Genomic DNA, 18,771 nt, shown 5'->3' with positions numbered 1-18,771 from the left:
CAAAAATACCTTAAAACCCAGGATATGATTGTGCTCTAGTCTGGTTGCTCCTCATGCTCTTATAGGAAAATACTTACCTTTAAAATGGTATCAGAAATTAGGTAGTAATTTAGTCCATAGTCATACAGCTAATGACTGTGTAATAGTCTTACAAGTTTAAGAAGTTGTGCCCTGGTTGCAGAACCAAACTTATTACAATAATCACAACTTTAAAAGTATACAGAAAACCTCAAAGACCAGTTCCAGAGCATGGATTTTATCCCAAGGCCACAATTTGATGAGTGGTTTCATGTTTCAAGTGCATGAACTATTGGTCCGTTGGGTGCTGCAATATGAACTCTGATGCTGTCCTCAACTTTCAAAAACAAGCTTCCAAACCAAAAGCAAGCTAACCACCTTTCATTTTCAACATCTAATTAGATTCTCATCAACTCTCATAAAATTAAGGAGAAATCACATTTTCAAACTAGTAGGATGGGGCAGAAATTTTCCAAAACTTCACAGAAATGAGCCAAAGCATCAGAATTATATTTAGTCTGTTCTAGGAGGATTTCTTCATTTCCCTAAGGCTTTGTGGTACCTGTACAAACAATGTCAGAATTTGTAAGAGATACAAAAAACCAACCAGAAGGCATTTTGGTAAGTCACGTCCTCAAAACACCCCAACCCAATGAATGAACCCAAAATCTAAACCCCAACCCTGAAATCTGCTTTCATTGATCATTACCGTATTTTCCTAATCCAACCAAAGATAGAAGAACCTTCAAAAATAGCTGCAGCATTTTAAAATAAATAAAAAGGACAAGTGAACATCTTCACTGCTTAATCTGCTACTTTGGCTGATTTTTTTGTGTTTCTACTCTTCCCACGTAAAATAATGACTATTCTCACTGTGGGAAGCAATTGCCTACAGTTTCCTCATCTTGCAGACAGTACCTTCTGGTTTTCAAATTGTTTTCTGTAAGTACACATGAGAAATTGTGCTCATAATACAGTATGACTAATGAAAATAATTGTTCATTCTACCAATCTGATAGGCCTAAAGCCTCAGGAGTAAAACTGCATTATTTCCACACTGAACGCTTAAAGGTCTGGGCATTCCTTCTTTTGGAAGCTTGTTTTCAGAGGATGTACTGCATATCAAAAGTTTAATATTGGCTACATGTACCACAGAACATAAATGATATCCCTGAACAGTTCATTTTTCAATGCCCAACAGACTGAAACCCCTTTCCTTATAATGGCAATATTCAGTAGCTAATCACTTCGAGAACAGTTACAGAAAATCTGCTCTTTTCTTCTGCCTCCCCAGATTTAGTTCCCACAGCCATAAACAAGTGTCATTCAGGCGGAAAATAGTTCAGTGTAGTGACATCTGGTATCTCAACTGAAATTTGGCAGCCCAAGAAGAGCACCAACAGCTCCAAAGTATCCCTGTTCAAAACAAGAAAAATATTTCAGGTTCAAGTAGCAGTCTTGACTTTCAGGATATTGCTGAAGCTCAGTTAAGAACAATGTAGGCATTTCAAAGGCCTGTGCTGTAGATCTCTGTAATTTTCTGAAATACAATACTTATTATTGTTTTCACCCAAACCCAAGGAAAGACTATTGAACTTTCATGCAGAGTTTAATATTTTCTTGTCCCTTTCCAAGGATCTATAGTGTGAACCAAGATAGCTCAAAGTGACTGAAGTACTTCTCTGGCAAGAGAAAGCTATGTCCAGGGAACCTACACAGTAAGAGAAACTTCCTTTTCAATGTTTACTGAGTTCTTGGCATCTCATGATACAACACTTAGAAGGGCTACTCAATAAATGCACTGTTGATTGATGGTACAACTGTGCATACAGATAAATGAACCACAACGTACCTCATGTTCTAGGAACAAGGCCTTTAGCTGGCCTTTTGACCAGTAATCCAGTGCATACGCAAGAAGCTTCATTGACAAAGTATTCACACGTAAAAAATTGCCAACAAACACAACTCTGTTTATTTTCTGAAAAGAAGAGAAAAACCAGCAAAAGATTAAGTCTTTTCAGTGTTTAACGCAGCTTTGAAAATTTCAGCTAACAAAGAACTCAATGCCTTGAGCAAGGAAAAAAAAACTCCCCAAAACAACTCCCAGTTGAAACATGGATCCAAAATTTAAAAACACAGCATATCTGGAGAAAATGAAAAAAACCCACACACGACCCTAAAGAACTAAAGGACGTAATTTATAGAGAAATAACATTTGCATTTCAAATTAAGTGAACATTTTCAGTAATTAAGCCACAGGAACAGCCCAGCTGAAAGTGAAGTTAAATACAAATACTTCTATTTGGTAGAGAAGACTCAATGCCTTCATAGCCCTGTACAATGCTGCTTGATCCATATGCAACAAGGCAGCACTGTAAAGAAGCCGAAGACAGTAAGACATAACATGTTCCTTTCATCTTCAGACCCTGATATGCATCAGCATAAAATTAGAATAAGACTTAAAAAACATAAGCGAGCTGTAAATTTTAATCAAGTAAAAAAAAGTTAAATTCATTTACTCTTCCCCATTCACTGAAATAAATTCAAAATGAAGTGGAAGCAACATGAAACACTGGGTTAGATCAATACTCCCAAGTTGTTACAAACACTAATTTTACAATTCAACCTGTAGTCAAATGACTAACGTGCAACTGTTTTCACCATCTTGAATAGTTCACAATGAAGATATAGTAAATAGACTGTTCAGGTACTCAAACACAATTCTGCTTTATAGCAGAAAGCTAAAATAATTAAATTCATTTTATCTTTATACATCAGACCAAGATATTATATTTGCACATCACTAGTAACTATTTCTTGTGATTTGTAGTTCTATGACACAGTTGGAATTAGACCAGAAGAACTAGGAATAAAGCTGATTTGTGCAGTTAATGAGTTCTGAACTGTACTCATTTACCCCCAGCCTTAAATAAGAACTGCATACATTTACCTCAGACAACTACTATGCACTTTGTACCTCACCTTCATTTTGCCTATTTTGTTATCAAGCTTGGTCACAAAGCAAAAAAGCCAAAATATACTTAATACCCAAAAAAATAACTTTCTTCTCCAAGACACATTAGAAGGAAATTGAGGGAGAACTTGCACTATTAAAACCAGAAAATATACATTAAGTCTGGCTCCCAAGCAAAAGGAGAGTTGCTGCAACTAATATGGTCATTGATATTTCACGTCAGTAGATTTTAAGCAGAGCTCTAAATAACAGTTACCCCCCAGTCTTCTTATAGAAAGCTGTTATTAAACCTCATTTAGTTCAAAGATTTTTTGATAATAAATGAGGAAACGTCTGGTGCCCAGACATTTGTATCTTCAAAGCCTAAATTCAATATTCTTCCATAAGTTCTTGCCCGTCCATGCTAATCATATTGAAACTGAATGCATACTGGTTCTGTTTTGCAGAGCTTTGAGAAACAGAACACAGCAGAGAAGCATCTCTAGATCCACCAGTAAGAAGACAGGTGTCAAAAAAAAAAAAAGTGAAGTCTCATGACTACAGATTGGTAATTTTCTTGTCAGAAGTTTTTTTTACCTCATTTACTGCACACATCCGGGCAATAGACCCAATGTTATTGGTGATGGTGACCAATATGGCTCTTGCAAGATCTTCTTTACTAACAGACTCTCTCTTCTCTTTGTAGATCATATTCCCAAAACTAGAGTAGGAAAAAGTGTTGTTAAGTACAAAGTGATTCAAGAGTATTTGAAGTAATTTCAGAATTCAACTTTTATGCTGTAACGGAACTTCAGCGTCACATTGGTTCTTAAGGAACTCCCTTTTTAAGTCTATATTAAATGTAGTAATTTGACAATTGACACTACAATGTGTGTATTTATTACTTCACAGGAAACAGTCTTGTTACAATCATGGCCCTCAATGAAGTATTTTTGTTTGACTTCCATGAAGAAGTATCTACAGCAAAAAGTAGTCTTAATTCTTAGGCAAGACTACTCTGCAAGCCTAGTTACTGTAAATTAAGTCACGGCTAAGTCTGACTGATGAATCCTTGAACTCCATGCTTTCTTCCTCACTCACAGTATCTGTCCCATCTTCTGTTCTCAAAGGAGATGTAAACCAGAAATGAGCTGAATGGTTTTATGATGGAACACAATCCTCAAAACCAGAAAATAAACAGCTGACAGACTGCAATTTAGATTGCATAAATGAACAGTCCCAGATGAGAAGGGCATTTTAATTACAATTCACAGTAGATAACGTCTTAATGAATTATAAATAAAACAAGACAAGAATCCGTAACTTACACATATTTTACCAGTAAGGACTTTGTGCCGTATCTAAGTCAGCTCAGAGAGCCAGAATCCTGGCTACTCTAAGACTCAAACACCCCTTACAGATTCTAAGCGTCTTCAAAAGTAAAAGAACAAAAAGTACCTATACACTGAGTTAAGATGTATTGACTAAAAGGGTGAAGTTTGCTCATATTAAAACCTCTTGGTATATGCTCTTGCAAGAGACTTGGGCTCAGCTGGCTGGAGCAGGAGAAGAATTAAGTTACTGTGAAATAAGATCTCTTTCTACCAAATAAGGGCAAAAATTTCATGAACTCTTATGTACATATTAGTTTCACTCCTGAAGTTTATTCTTCTCACACTTCTTATCACCAGTAATCTTTCCCGATGGAAATAAAACTTGCAGCTATGACAAAAATCCTCTGTCACTGGCAGTAAAATAATCCATTCTCATGGTACAAACTGCTCAGCAGCCTTTTTGAGAAAAATAGTTAAAGCACTCTGTCAGGTGCTTGTACTAACAACCACTTATCAAAAAAAAGCAGTCTTCAAAGAAGTTAAGAGATAGCACTGTAAGATCAACACAAATGCCACCTTCCACTCACCTTCCCTCTGGACAATGGCCCTGCTAAATTAAGAAGCTCAAAAGTAACTGAGATGTACTTTTAGTACAAAAACCTAACTACTACAATAAACATTTCCAAAAATCAGTTTTCCCTGTATTAATAGTTCTAAATCTTGCTTTTGAAGGCCCCTAAACCAGCAAAAGAGCCAACAAAGATCTTTCTTACCTTGATGCTACAGCCCATCCTGGCAAGCCAAATCTTTCATAGTCTCCTCCATAAATGTCTCGAACCAGCTTGTCAGCATGTGTGCTGTCTCCTTTGGATGCCATTTCCAGAGCTTCCTCAAAACTTTCACAGCCTGTCAACAAACTGCATAGACCAAGAAAGGTCCCTCCACCTAGACTAAGAAGAAAGACGACTAATTGCTTTTGCATAGTATTTCCTCACAAAGATTCTTATGTCTAACAAAATAAACAAATAAAGCCCTCTGACTTAGTTACCAAGCTGTTTGCTTGTGTGCTCAAGCAAAGCACAGACAGCTGTCAATCAATTGAACATTTATTTAAGTTTTTTATTTATATAAGAAGCTCACCCTACAGTAAGAGCTAACAGATAAAAACTCTCAAAGTGTAAACTGGAGTTTTAATCACAGAAAAACTCTAAGTATCCACACCATGCCACTGACTCTTGATCATTTACTGGACATCATGAGTGGACAGATTTATTATTAAGGAGCAGGAGAAACACAGGGGTTCATGGAACACATTATCAAAACTTAAAGACAAAACCTATAAAACTCTCACTATGGAGCACTTCCAGCACTCATCAGTTCATAGGTAAGATACTAGATACATCTCCTCAATAATAGAACTATGGCTTCAATGAATGCAGCTGCAAATTAAAGACAAAATACTTTTCTATACAACAGAGTGAGAGAAGGGCTAAGCAGGAGGAGTCAGGGAAAGAAAGCACTCTGAAAACAGAAGGCTCATTGTTCTGTAAAGTAACAACCTCAAGTTTTTAAGTTACCTTGTTCCAGTTACTCTTTTATAGTTGTCTTTGGAATGGACTGATAAAATGCTGACTCCTGAACCAATGTTAACAACCAGCAACGGGTATGGATCATCCAGGTTAAAAGGCATCTTTTGGCATCTCTCAGGATCTGAGGCATTTTCAAAATAATAGCACTCTGCCTGGCCATTGAAGCTGACAGAGTCTATGTACAGTAATCCTTTGACAAGGCAGTCAAGCTCATCCAGTTTGTGCAGCTGGAGGTTTCCAATCTGTGTTAAAAAAGAAGAAAGTGTCATCACATTCTAGCATTGCTTAAATGTGCTACAAATTTATAAGTATATTTGTACTGTCTAAGAAGCTCTCTCAGGTGACTAATTCAGGGACTTCAACCCCATTATAAAGTCAAAGAGTTCAGAAGTAAATTTTGAATACACCACCTAGCGAATTATTCTGACTATAAATCTAGATCTCAGACTTGAATCAAGAACAGACAGGCAGTATGAGCATCTGCTTTGAGCACCAGGATGTCTTTGGAGGTTAATCCACTAAAAAATAGCAACATTTTTAATCAATCTAAATCAGAAAAACACCACCAAACACCCTAGAGGCCCTACTGAGGGTAATCTTGGCAAAACTCACATATTTGCACATCTTTTCAAGTTTTGTGGGTTTCCTCCCCATATTAGAAGGCAAATAGTCGTTTTTAAGATGCCAGCAGATAAAAACCTCAATGCATCCAACTAACTATCCCTGCAACTAAACTAACACTCCAAAGACCACAAGGAAAACATGTATCAGAAATTTGACTGGACTTAAGCCTCATTACAGTTCTTCCACAGTTTTGCACGTGACACTTAAGCTGTTGTTCTCTTATAAAGCAGAGACAATTTAACAGGTGCTATGACTTCCAGGAAGGCTGTAATTTCATGCCATACTTCATCCACTTAACCCTCTGGGCTCTCTCCCTTAGTGCAGCAGGAAGTTCCAAGAGTTAAGAGTGTCCAGCTGGGCAGGCAATCCAAGAAAGAACACCCATAAGGTCTTTCTCTTAATCAGGTGACTTCACATTTAGAAAGCAGCCTGCATTAGAATATGAACTTGCACAATCAGATGTAGACTAACATCAGTGCCAGATGACAGCACTACCAGTCCTTCCCTAGGTCCCTTCAGCTTTTTTTGCCATGGCACAACTGCGAAGATTCACTCTTGAGCAGATCAGGGAACTGTTTCAACATCAACTATTTCTGTGGGGCTTTAGATAATGAATTAGTTCTTCTGCACAAACAGTGACTCTCCCCCACAAACATATTTACCACGTCAACACAAGCCTGGCACCAGAATGGAAATACAAACAGATTTTTGAAACCAAACATAGAACCGCAGAAGTGCTGCGGTTGGAAGAGACCTTTGAGATCGTCAAGTCCAACCTTTGGTGCTACTGAAAGTCGTCTTGTCTCCAGAAGTGCAAGATGTCTGCAGCCACTTTAAAAGTAGGTAAGACATGCACAGCAGATATTGCAGTAAGATTCTCAGTAACAACTACCTTCAGGTAGCAACTACATCTAAACAAATGATCAATTTTGATCATGAATGGAAGAGTCAAAACCTCTCAGTAAAATCCCAAACCACTTTGCAGTTGAAAGAAGGCTGTCTTTGAGATACATGTGATGCCACACAATTAATAACTCCACCCACAAACACTGAAAATCTATCAAAGACTGCTCAGGAAAGAAAATCCAAAGTGACTCAAGCACCTCAGCAGCACATTTCCCATCACATAAAAAGAGACCAGAAAACAGTTAATTTCCACAAATGTGTCCTGCATTTCACTGTATTAATGGAAGTTTCTAACTAGCTGTTAGCATTAGATATTAACTCTTACTACAATGTCAGAAAGCATATTTCTAGATTATCTTACTTAAGATTGGGAAAAAAAAGAATTACTAATATTTTGGGGGCATTACATAGTTTTTCAAAGTACTGCTTGAGCAATGCTTTCGGCCTCAGGCTCAGCAGGAGGAAAGGTAGGCTACCTACTGTGCGAAAGTCTTCTTCAAACTTGTAAGCCCCACCACCAGTGGCACAAAGCACCGTATGCAGTGTTGAAAAATTTTTATTTCTTCCCATTTGGATAAAAGTAGGCAAATCATGAGTTGGGAATCGAATAAAGTGCAAGTTTCCTCTTCGAGCAAAAATTGTTAAGTCTTTCAGCTCAAGGTGAACATCTCGAATGCCAGTGGATCCATAGGCTACATTGGAAGTCAGATATTTGCGGATGCTCTTCAAGCTTTCAACTTCCTCCTGCTCTTCCTCTGCAGTGATATCAATAGGTTCAAAATAGGCAAGTTTCACCAAAGTTCCCCCAATGTCCATCCCAAACCACGGAAAAGCTGTGAAGATACAAGAATTGATTGATCATGTAACTTAAGACGAAAGCAACGCTTCACTTTTCAACAAGAAAACATGAACAAAAGTCCTCAAAGGAACAAAATAAAATCCCGCTGGCCACAGGTAGAAATGGAAAAATGAGCCACTCTGTTCACATTTAAATGCTGTCACATGTGCTCAGCAAGCCCAACTAAAAATGCCCCAAATCATAACATCTTTCACACCAACTCATACAAAATTCAACTGCTTTTTTGAGAACAAAGGACTAAAATAACCTTCACTCCTAAAATAACAGTTTAGCACAGTGACTTGCACTCATTGAAAGCAGCCTTCAAATCAGTTTGCTTTGGGTGGACCTTGGCTCAGGATCCATCCTACCTGGATGCAGGTGGAATGGTGGAAATGGGAACCCATGCAAAAACACCAGTTCCTCTTACTGAAACAGTGATAAGGTCACAGAGGAATGCAGGATGACTACTCAGAAAACATACTATGAGAGCGCACACTCGAGTCTCACACAAGGCTTCCCCTCCAGAAAAGCAGCTAGGCTAATCGTGGTAATGTCTGAAGATGACACCTCTACTTTAAGTCATGCCATGTGTACAAGGAATATGTGCATTACTTTACACATTCATAAGCACCCTGCTTAAGGTGATGTTGCTACTCTTTGAGGCATGTTTGAAGCATAAGAGCTTTCACTCTCACATATGGTAGTTGCAGCATATATGCCAGCATTCACAGCTAGTAGTCTCTCAAATTCATGGGGAAAAAAAGTAATTTTGAGGTAATCTTGTATTTGAAAGTTGTCTTGTAACAACTGAAAAATAGCATGGCAGGTACCTTGGGCTGAGAATACATAAATGATTCTATAAAAAGTGGTTTTATACTTTTATCTGAGGGTCAAGGATCTTTGAGTGATGAATTTAGGAGCAGAATGACAGCAGCATAATCTTTTGAAAAAATATCCCCAGCCATCATCTTGATCCTCACAGCAGGCATAGCTAAAGAAACTTGCCTGGATGAGACCAGAACCAATTGTACCTCTGTTCTAAGCTTACAGCTCTGAAGACAGGAGGTTTGAGGACTTGCACAGCTGTAGCCATCATTTTGCAGCTTCAATGTGTTAATTTTTTGTGTGTGTTTTTTGGTTTGGTGGGTTTTTTCTAAATGACTAAATCCACATAAACTGCAGAAAAAGATTTTTCTCAGCTCTTCTTCAATACAACTCTTCTTATTCCAAAGTATACTCTACAAAAAAGTGATGCACAGCTCAGTATTCCTTGCCAACAATTTAACTGCTATTCACAGAACAAATCAGCATCCTGTCTTTTCATAGTTCAGTTCCTCTCTGCAGAAGTCAGCTGCAATTTGAAAAAAAGAAAAGCAGGAATCAAGCTTTTTACTGAACAAGCCCAACTGCCTTGGATAGACTATAAAACTACTTCAAAAACTTGCATTCTGCTTTTAGAAAGTCAAGCTAAACTCTATTTAAGAATACATAAAATGTGGATTATGTATATGAGAAGAGTTAAATATGCAAAGCAGCACACAAACTGGGAAGTCAAAACTCTGGTGGTTTAATGGGATACTTCACACCAAATTGAACTGTCTCTGATACGCCAACAAGAAGAGTATAACAATAGCCAACCTCCATAATACCAAATCCACTTTCTTTCACTGCCAGCTCTGCCAAGAGCTATTGTGGTCCCTGCATTGACAGTGTAACCAGGAAACTTTGCCATCATAAAGCAATAGATTGTTCTCTACATGCTGTGGTGATAGCTTTGAAAGACAAACCTCTCAGTTAAAAAATAATGATGTTTAAGAGGATTCTCTAGAACTGCTTCATGCAATGTAGAAAAGCACCTCCCACATGGGAAGAGTGCTGGCACATGCTGTGGTCAAGTACTGATGTAGAGCAGTTCCGCTTAGTAAGAAAGCCCACACTGATAGCTGTTTTTAAAAACTGTCCTTGAGAACTACACAGGGAGGCCTCATTCTCCTGTGTTTGCACTTCTCAAGCTCTAGGCGTGCATAGTTCTGGGCAACAAACTTAAGGTTACTTATATCTTATCGTGTAAGGTCTTTATATGCTGAATGAGAATAATTACAATAAAAATTCTTCCTCACGCCAGTACAGCACAAAGGTTAAAGTATTTTCCTTTTCTGCGAATCCTGCTTTAGCACAATAGAGGACATTCAAAGTTCTCCACCCAGACCTCATACTACTACTTTGACCTTACACTCATTTTGAATCCAAAGCTGCAGAAATACATACTCAAGAGGCTTAATTACTTCCCCCTTATTCAGTCAAATACAGGATTCTTCAGTTTAACTATATATTTGTACTTAGCTTTTAAAGACTGAAAAACAGGTTACTGTTAAACTCATTCCTATGAATGCAATTATGTTTGAAACAAACAACTTTAAAATACTTCCTTCTCACTGTAAGATAAAGTAAGCCTGGTTCAAGCCTACACTAAATTAACAAGAACTAACATTCAAATAAGAGTAGCTAACCCCCACTTCAAGTAGGGAGCTTTGCACCATAAAAACGCTAAGAAAAATTAAAAAGAAAAAAAATTCAACATCAGTGACAACAGAGATAAGGCTACCAGATTGTGTCATCTTTGTAAAAAAGCTTATATATTAAGACATGAGACTTGCACTTCAAGTATAAATGTACCTTGGGGAACAACTGCCAAAGCATGCTGTATGTCATGATTCTATATTGGATTCAAATACAAGAAAGAAAAATGATTGTGAAATCACATGAAAAATTACATATACTTCTGCCAGCATGGCATATGAACATATGTAGTGTTATCAGTTTTGATGCACAAAATTTACCTTCTAGTTCAGGTCAGTATGTAGCCTTAGCTAACAAAGATAACCTTGATCCCAGTTCTTATCTGATTACTGTCAAGACAAACAAGTTAAGTCTACAGAAATTACACTGAACTGTTACACAGTTTGTGTTTATAAACACAGAAACAAACTAAACTTATCTTGAAGTCTCTCCAAATGCATTTTTCCCTATGCACATATAGGCATTCTTATACTTCCAGTATTTCCCCAAAACATCTGCATACAGGAAACTAAAAACGAACTCTAACTTCCGTACCAGCTAGTAGTCTAAGGTACATAACATACAATGGGACAAGTTAAGAAAAAGCACATCAAAGGCTGTTGAACTGCTAAATCAAATGGAATTAACCTGCTGGCTAGGCAGCAAAGCACCTTTGCTGTGCCTGTTAAACAGATGTGTGCCTATGAGCCTCTACAGAGCAAAACTGCACATCAAGTGTCCCTGGCCCTTGAGACACAGGAGAGTTTCTCTGCTTAATTAGCTGTCTAACAGGTTTTTTTTGTTCAAATATCCCAAGGACACCTCAAAGTAGATTTGGGCTGGACAAAACAAATCCTGCATTCAATGACTCCGACATGCACTGTCACATCCCACTGTACCTCTGGTGGGAACGTCTCCAACAAACTGTGCTCACCACACTATCCCACCCAGCCACCTCTCAGCACACTACAGAAAGGCCATGTTTAGCAGTGGGAGGACAGGTGGTAATCGGCAATTACTGCAACTGCTCTTCATTAGACTTAGCACACCTAAGTGGATACCACATAAAGCTAATACAAAATATTTCTGCTTTCATCTTCTCCCTTTTTGCTCATTCCATTAATTTTTGCTGACATTCCAGCAGCAATCTCTTTGGGGATAGGTGTTTTTAATATAGTGAGATACAGCATGCAGAGGCTTAACCTAATACCTTCAGATGTAAACACAATAAGAACTATGCCTGGCAAGCATTAACCCATTATAAGAAACATTTTTCAACTGCAGTGAAATAAGAGCCTGTAACATCTGCTAGGGATAATTATCAGCTTTCAAATGCTAATAACAAAATGCTTAGATACCACAAAACTAAGCAACAAATTCTACAAACAGAATAATCACTTTAAGAAGATTCTCCAGCAACCTACATGAATTTTTAATGAATTTTACTACACAAATCCTGCATGGGATCACTGTGTCCACAACTATGTCCATAGTCAGTATTTTCTTTATACTGATTCAGCATTCTGCAAATCTCCACTATACACTTTCACACACTATTATGTCTCAATAGACCTCGAGGGAAACAGGCATTTTCCTCAAACTATTTTTAAGAAACTATTAAAAAGGAACATACACTGTGCAGTAAATACTAGAAATCTTTGCCTTCCTTTCAGTAGCTCATTACACTCTAGAGCCCTCACTTCCTCCGAAGAGCGCAGCATGTTGGCGCTTTCCTCCTCTAGGCTGCCTTGCTCACCCCTTCCAACCTGAAGAGCTCTCTCTAAAAGAGCAACTTCTCTCTTCCCTTTAGACAGATATTACACAGCACAGATCCTGGAAGTCAGTCTGCTCTCACATTTATCATCTCTACCCCTAAATAACCTTTGGAAATTTTTCTTACAGGAGCCAGCCATTCTTCCCCATTGGCATTTCCTTGGAAGAGTTATCATGCAACTGGTTGGAAGGGTTTTCTGGAAGACATCTAGTCCAGCTTCTCTTTCACACTATCAGGAAAACTGCCAACACCAGATGAGGTCAGCTACAGCATTGTCCAGCCATGAACTGTAGACCTCTGAAGTTTTTCAAGAATCCTCCATATAGGAAGATTCCACAAACCCTCCAGCTTTCATTCCTACACTACTTAGTACAAGGTTTTCCTAATTTGAATTTCTGCTCTGCTTTATAATGCCCATCACCTCCCAGCAGCTGCAAAATACATTTAAATGGCCCTTGCTAGCCTCTTTTCATTCAGGACAGCCAATTCCAAGAGACATGTTCCACCAGTTCAGGCTCATTTCCCACAGTTTTTTCAATAACAAAGTAGCAAAATCACTAACCAGGTGAAGATTTAAAAGGGAGGACTGCAGCAGCATGTCTAAACAACACACCCCATCAGAAATCCTGAACTCACTAGGTGTTCCCATGTCAACTCTCTTATGACAGGCATGGCACTTTGTGCAACTGTTCTTTCTCCAATTATGATAAATGTCATAGATAAAAGTATAGGCAGGCTAAGGCAATATTCCACTTTGCCAGCTCTTACAACAGCCTACAACTATCTACACCAAATAATTTGTAACTAGACAGTCTACAAGTGGTATTGTGAACCCAACTCAGCTTTAAGACCAATTTGAGCACGTAAGTCAAACTGACGGCAGCATTTGGGCATTAAAGCCTCTGAACATCAGTAGGCTTTTCCATCTTCAATGCTTTTGTGGATCTGCTCCTCTTCAAACACACAGCAGCTCTCCCAATTCAGTCAGTGTGACTAACCAAGAACAGAGATCTGTAGAATGAGCCTGAAGTTCACTGCCTATGAAACTAAGTGCTATTGCATTTAACACAGCCACCAGCTTCAAAGTATATTGAAGAATCAAGATGAAATAACACCACAGTTTTACACTGTACTCCTCCCCTCCACTGCTTATGCAGTTTCAACTGTTTCTGGATCCCATCATAAAACCAACCTTCAAGTTCAGGGTCATGACCTGGAAGAGTGCAACTACAAGTTTAGCATATTTAGGCAGTTAAAATTTTTGATAGGATTTGTCACTGTTATTTAAAACACCACTACAGAAAACAAGTGTTGGAGGCCCAGCTGGGACACTCCTGAAATTATCAGGTTTCTGCAGGAGAAGCAGCCACACTGTCACCGTTTTAAATTGCCAATCTATTACAACCTCTTAGAATCAACTACTGCTTCAGAGTCTTGGTATCATTCTTTAAATATTACACCAGAGAAAAGAATACTGTATGAAATGTCCTGTTCATAAAAATGATTGCAGTCAATTCAACGATTTTCACACACTGGCATTAACAGGAGGTGATGGCTGTGTGCTACAAGATGCACACACAGGGTTTCCTTAATACCACAAGAAACAGAGTATTTTCACAGCCAAACTCGATTCCATATTTGCAACTATTGCTAGAGCTGCACTAATACTTCCTGTGTTAATACACGTTTGGTGATTTCCTGTTTTGTTGGATTGCTCAAACTGTATTTAACACATTCACTTTCAATATACATAAGCTGTATGCTCTTCAGACATTACTGAGAACAGCAGCAGACCCAGCTCTTTAGAACTGGCCATCTTTTCCACACTAACTCACACCGGAAGTAAGTCTTTTGAGTATGATGACAAAATAAAACCCTGCCTGACTGGAGTAATACCTGCATTCCTTTCAGTATAGGTACATCCGACTAAGTCTGACAGGCCTGTTGACTTGCACAGCTGTGTATCTTACACTGGAAAAACACCACCTGTAAGTAGGCTAACTTAATCAATCCAATTCTCTCTTTCACAAAAAAAGTATCAGTAGTCTTAGGCAGTTTGCATCCACCCGAGTCTGAACCATGCCTGTGCCCTCCCAAATATGATATTCCAAAGTAAGAGTTAGAAGTATTACTGCAGCTGTGCTTACTGAAAGGAAGCATTAATCTCCAGGGGAAGATTTGCATCCAAATATTAGCAAATATTATCTCTTAAAGAAATAAATAAAAAACTGATTAGCTCTTAAAAAAACTAGCAAATGCAGCCGCCTGAAGTGGTCTTTGGTATACCGATTAAGTGTCACCTTCCCTAAAATCAGCACCCATCCCTCCCCCAGCTAATTAGTTCCTCTTCAAAGAGAAGCCCTTCCAAAGCAAAGACGAGTCTGAACGATCACCTGAACCCTGAAACCTCACTGAAAACGGACGCACAGATGCGAGAGGAGTCTCGGCAGGCAGCTCCCAGATTCACGGACCAGAACCTCCCGCCGCGCGAGCCCCCACGTCCCCATGCCGCCTGCCCCGGCTCCGCCTGGGTGGCGGAACGCGCGGCAGAAGCCCGCGGCCTTACACGGCTTCTTGGCATCCTTGATCTTCATGATGCGGCTGCGGCGGCCCCGGTTCGCCTGCCGGCTGGGGCGGGCGGGGCGCGGCTCGGCGCTCGGGGTGGGTCTCCTGCCCCTCGCCTGATGGGGCGGGAAGCGGCGGCAGCTCTTCGGGGCTGGCCCTCGGGTCTCCTGATCCGCGGCCGGTGGGCGGCGGGCGCCCGCCTCCTCGGGAGCGGCGCTGGCAGCGCCCACCGCTACGCCCCCGGCCCGGGCAGCTGCTTGTCCAGCGGCGGCATCGGCTTTCGGGATGGAGCCGGGAAACCGGGCGAGAGGCGGCGCTGAGGGGCCCTCAAGCTCGTCTGGGCGCGGTGGCTGTGTCCCGCTGCAAGGAGCCGAGCATCTGCCCCGGGGTCTTTCCTGTCTCCTCGGGGAACAGCAGCGGCCGGGCAGAGAGGCCCGGGGCCGCCCTCAGGGGCGGAGACGCAGGGCAGGCCTCGGTCGGGCGCGGCCGAAGCGCAGGAGCTGCCCGCCGCCGCCGCGGTCCCTCTCGGCAGGAAGGCGGCGGCGGCTGCAGTCTTGGCCTCTCCGTCCACGAAGGCCCCGGCCGAGACGGACACGGCGGCCCGGCGCGGACCACCCCCACGCTCCGACACAAGATGGCGGGCAGCACCAGGGAGCCGCAGCCGCGCCACACAATGGGGCCGAGGCAACGAAGCGGCTCTTGCGCGCCCGCTGCGCCGCTGCCGCAGCGCTGCCCCCCGCCCTGTCACGTGGCAGCGCAAGGCGCGCCGGGAGCAGCAGTCCGGCGGGCTGTGTGCCGCCGCACTCTGCCTACAGCTCCCGGCGGTCCCTCGCGGCGCTCACCCCACGGCCCCGCGGCCAATCGAGAGGCGCTATCGCCTGGCGCGGGCGGGCGGGGCCCGGCCGGCTCGCGCTGGCTGTGGGCTGTGAGGGGGCGAAAGAGGGGACTCGGGGTAGGTTCTGTGTCAGGTCGGCCAACTCGCTCGTCTTGGTACGGTTATAGAATTGTTTTGATTGCAAGAGACCTCCAAGATCATCAAGTGCAACCTTCAACCTAAGACCATAGCCATTAAACCATGTCTTGGAGTGTCGTGTCCACACATTTCTTGGAACACTTCCAGGGAAGGTGACTCCACCACCTCCTTGGGCAGCCTGTTCCAATGACTGACTGCTCTTTCAGGAAAGAAATTTCTGCTAATCTCCCGCCTAAATATCCCTTGGCATAATTCCAACCATTTCCTCTCGTTCTATGACCTGATAGTAGACCCCCACCTCACTCCAACCTCCTTTCAGGGGGTTGTTGAGAGCAATGAGGTCTCCTCTCTGCCTCCAGACTGAATAATCCTAGTCCCCTCAGCCACTCCTCATGAAACCTGTTCTCCAGGCCCTTCACCAGCTTTGTTGCCCTGCAACATAACAGAGAAGAAATTGTTCTGCCACTGAGTATCTGCAGATGGAAATGGCTGCCCAATTTGATCAGGCATCCCCCAAAACAATCTTCAAAAACACAGCAGCATTTTGCAGATGGCATCAAGGAGGTGGTGGAGTCTCCCTCTCTGAAGTTACTCCAAATATGCCTGGACACTGTCCTGTGCAACCTGCTCTGTGAGAACCTGCTCTGGCAGGGGGCGTGGACTAGATGATCTCCAGAGGTGTCTTCCATTCTGTGATTCTGCGATTGCCATCTCGTGTCCACCTTTTACCCACCAGCACACTCTAAAGTCCTTCTCCACAGGGCTGGACATCGCCAGCCTGGAGTGATACTGAGAATTGCCCTGAACTGGTTGCAGGACCCTGCATTCGGCCTTGTTGAACCTCATGAACTTCCAAATCTCTATGGATGGATCCTGTACCTCCAGAACACTCAGGTTGGTACCATCTACAAGCTTGCTGAGGGTGCATTCCATCCCACTCCCCATGTCACTGGGGAAGATATTAATTAATATTGGTCCTGGTAGGAACCCTTGAGGGAGGGCGCTCCTAACTGGCTTCTACTTGGGGAACTCATTGACTCCAACACTTCTTTCAGCTCTTTTCTTAAGCCCCCTCCTCCCCCCCCCACCCCCCCCATAAAGAGCTGGATAAGCTGTTGGGTGTGTGACAGAAAAATGGGAGCCCCCACATTCCATCTTCTGGGAGACACTCAAACAGAAGCAGTGATCTGTGGTCACTCAACACCACTGATGATGGCACTACCAGCCATGACTGTGGTGAATCCATTCTCTGGCCCACGGGACCCTCTGATGAACCAGGTTTTGAAGTCATCCCTCTTCTCCCAAACCTCCTTCTTACCTCTGCCAGAGGTAAGAACTGAGCCTAAGCCTGGCAGCCCAGAGATGCCCGTGGACAGCCACCTCCAGAGTACCTCTGCCTCCTCACAGCTTTGATGTCCACACTGAGCACCTTTGTGCATGATAAGGGAGCCCAGATGCCTCATTTTGTGATTCTGCATCTGCTTTGAGGACTGCAATTTTGTTGACTGTGATTCTAAAATTTTTATCAGGAATCTTACATTTAAAAAGCTGTAATTCCCAGGTGGATACCATGTCCCATTTACCATGTTTCATTTCTGAAGTGTCTGTACTTGGAAAACTTACTCTGAAGTCTTCTTCACATTTTTTCCTGCTTTTAATGGAAGTTAAGAGTGCAGAACTTCTGTCTTCCTGTAAGCTGCATGTAAGTGTGGAAATTCCCATGTGTTATTCTTAAAGAGGGGAAATTTTGGTGTGGCTTTGTGGTTTTTCACTGCAATGTAGTTTACTACTGAAATTTTAAACACAAGCATTTACATACGTATGGGGAATACAAGAATTTAGCTGCTACCTGAAAGTTAACTTGTGCCTGTTCATAAATTTACCCTGTGATTGTAAGATAGAGTCCTTTAATTTCCTGCCTGTCACCAGACTATGTGGTGTGGAATGTTTTGTGTAAAATGAGCTATCTGGTGTCACACAGATGTTTCTGGTCGGGCTGGGGAAAACAGATCTGCACTGAGGTTTTCCAGTGCCTGCACTCTGACTACGTATCTTACACACCTTCTAACTCTGGAAGCTATGAAACCCTGGGAAGTGCCAGTAATAAATGTATACATGAAACCCAGAAAACAAAACCCCCTAGTCTATAGCCTGACAGCTGTCCAATTCCTGCTGTCTTTGAACAGGCAGAAAACTGCCTGAGCCAGCCTTTCACTAAGGAAATTAAAACTCTTCCTTCCCAGCCATGCAGATTTGCTGATTGCTTTCCAAGCCTCTGACTTCGCTCAGGGATAAAACCATGTGCATGGGCCTTGTAGGAGCAAATGCTGAATTTGAGTACACTGGGTGCCCACTTTAAGCTAGAAAACCTTCTTAATTCATCTTCTTGTGTAAAAAATGGGTGTAAATATAGGGCTCTGTGATAATTCATGGACCGAGAGCTGTTCAGTTAAAAACAAGATCAGGAAATCTGAAAGTTCAGTTCAAGCACTGCTTCACAGGAAGGTGAAATGCTTTGTCTGAACATTTCGGCTAAGACAGAATATGTGGGGAAAAAGCCCCGCAACAACCAAGCCGAACTCAACTCCTGTGTATCTGGAATCCATCTCAAAGCAGAGGTTTGTCTCAAACTAAG

At 41.7% G+C, this 18,771-nt stretch overlaps 1 protein-coding gene across 2 annotated transcripts; it reads right to left on the bottom strand.

Moving 5' to 3' along the window:
* Positions 1 to 1,175: 1,175 nt before the first annotated feature.
* Positions 1,176 to 15,192, bottom strand: PANK3 (pantothenate kinase 3). Of its 2 annotated transcripts, XM_054388940.1 has the most exons (7): positions 15,165 to 15,192; positions 7,905 to 8,257; positions 5,883 to 6,136; positions 5,079 to 5,255; positions 3,569 to 3,692; positions 1,871 to 1,996; positions 1,176 to 1,434 (listed from the first exon to the last, which is right to left on the bottom strand). In XM_054388940.1, the coding sequence occupies exons 1-7, from the start codon at positions 15,190 to 15,192 to the stop codon at positions 1,384 to 1,386; spliced, it is 1,113 nt and encodes a 370-aa protein (XP_054244915.1). In that variant the 3' UTR covers positions 1,176 to 1,383. The 2 variants fall into 2 exon arrangements, with proteins under 2 accessions (XP_054244915.1, XP_054244916.1); XM_054388941.1 differs by lacking the exon at positions 5,079 to 5,255.
* Positions 15,193 to 18,771: the final 3,579 nt, after the last annotated feature.

Source organism: Indicator indicator, chromosome 18, assembly GCF_027791375.1.
Source record: "Indicator indicator isolate 239-I01 chromosome 18, UM_Iind_1.1, whole genome shotgun sequence".
Lineage (NCBI taxonomy): Eukaryota > Metazoa > Chordata > Aves > Piciformes > Indicatoridae > Indicator > Indicator indicator.
This window is presented reverse-complemented; position numbering and strand designations above follow the sequence as displayed.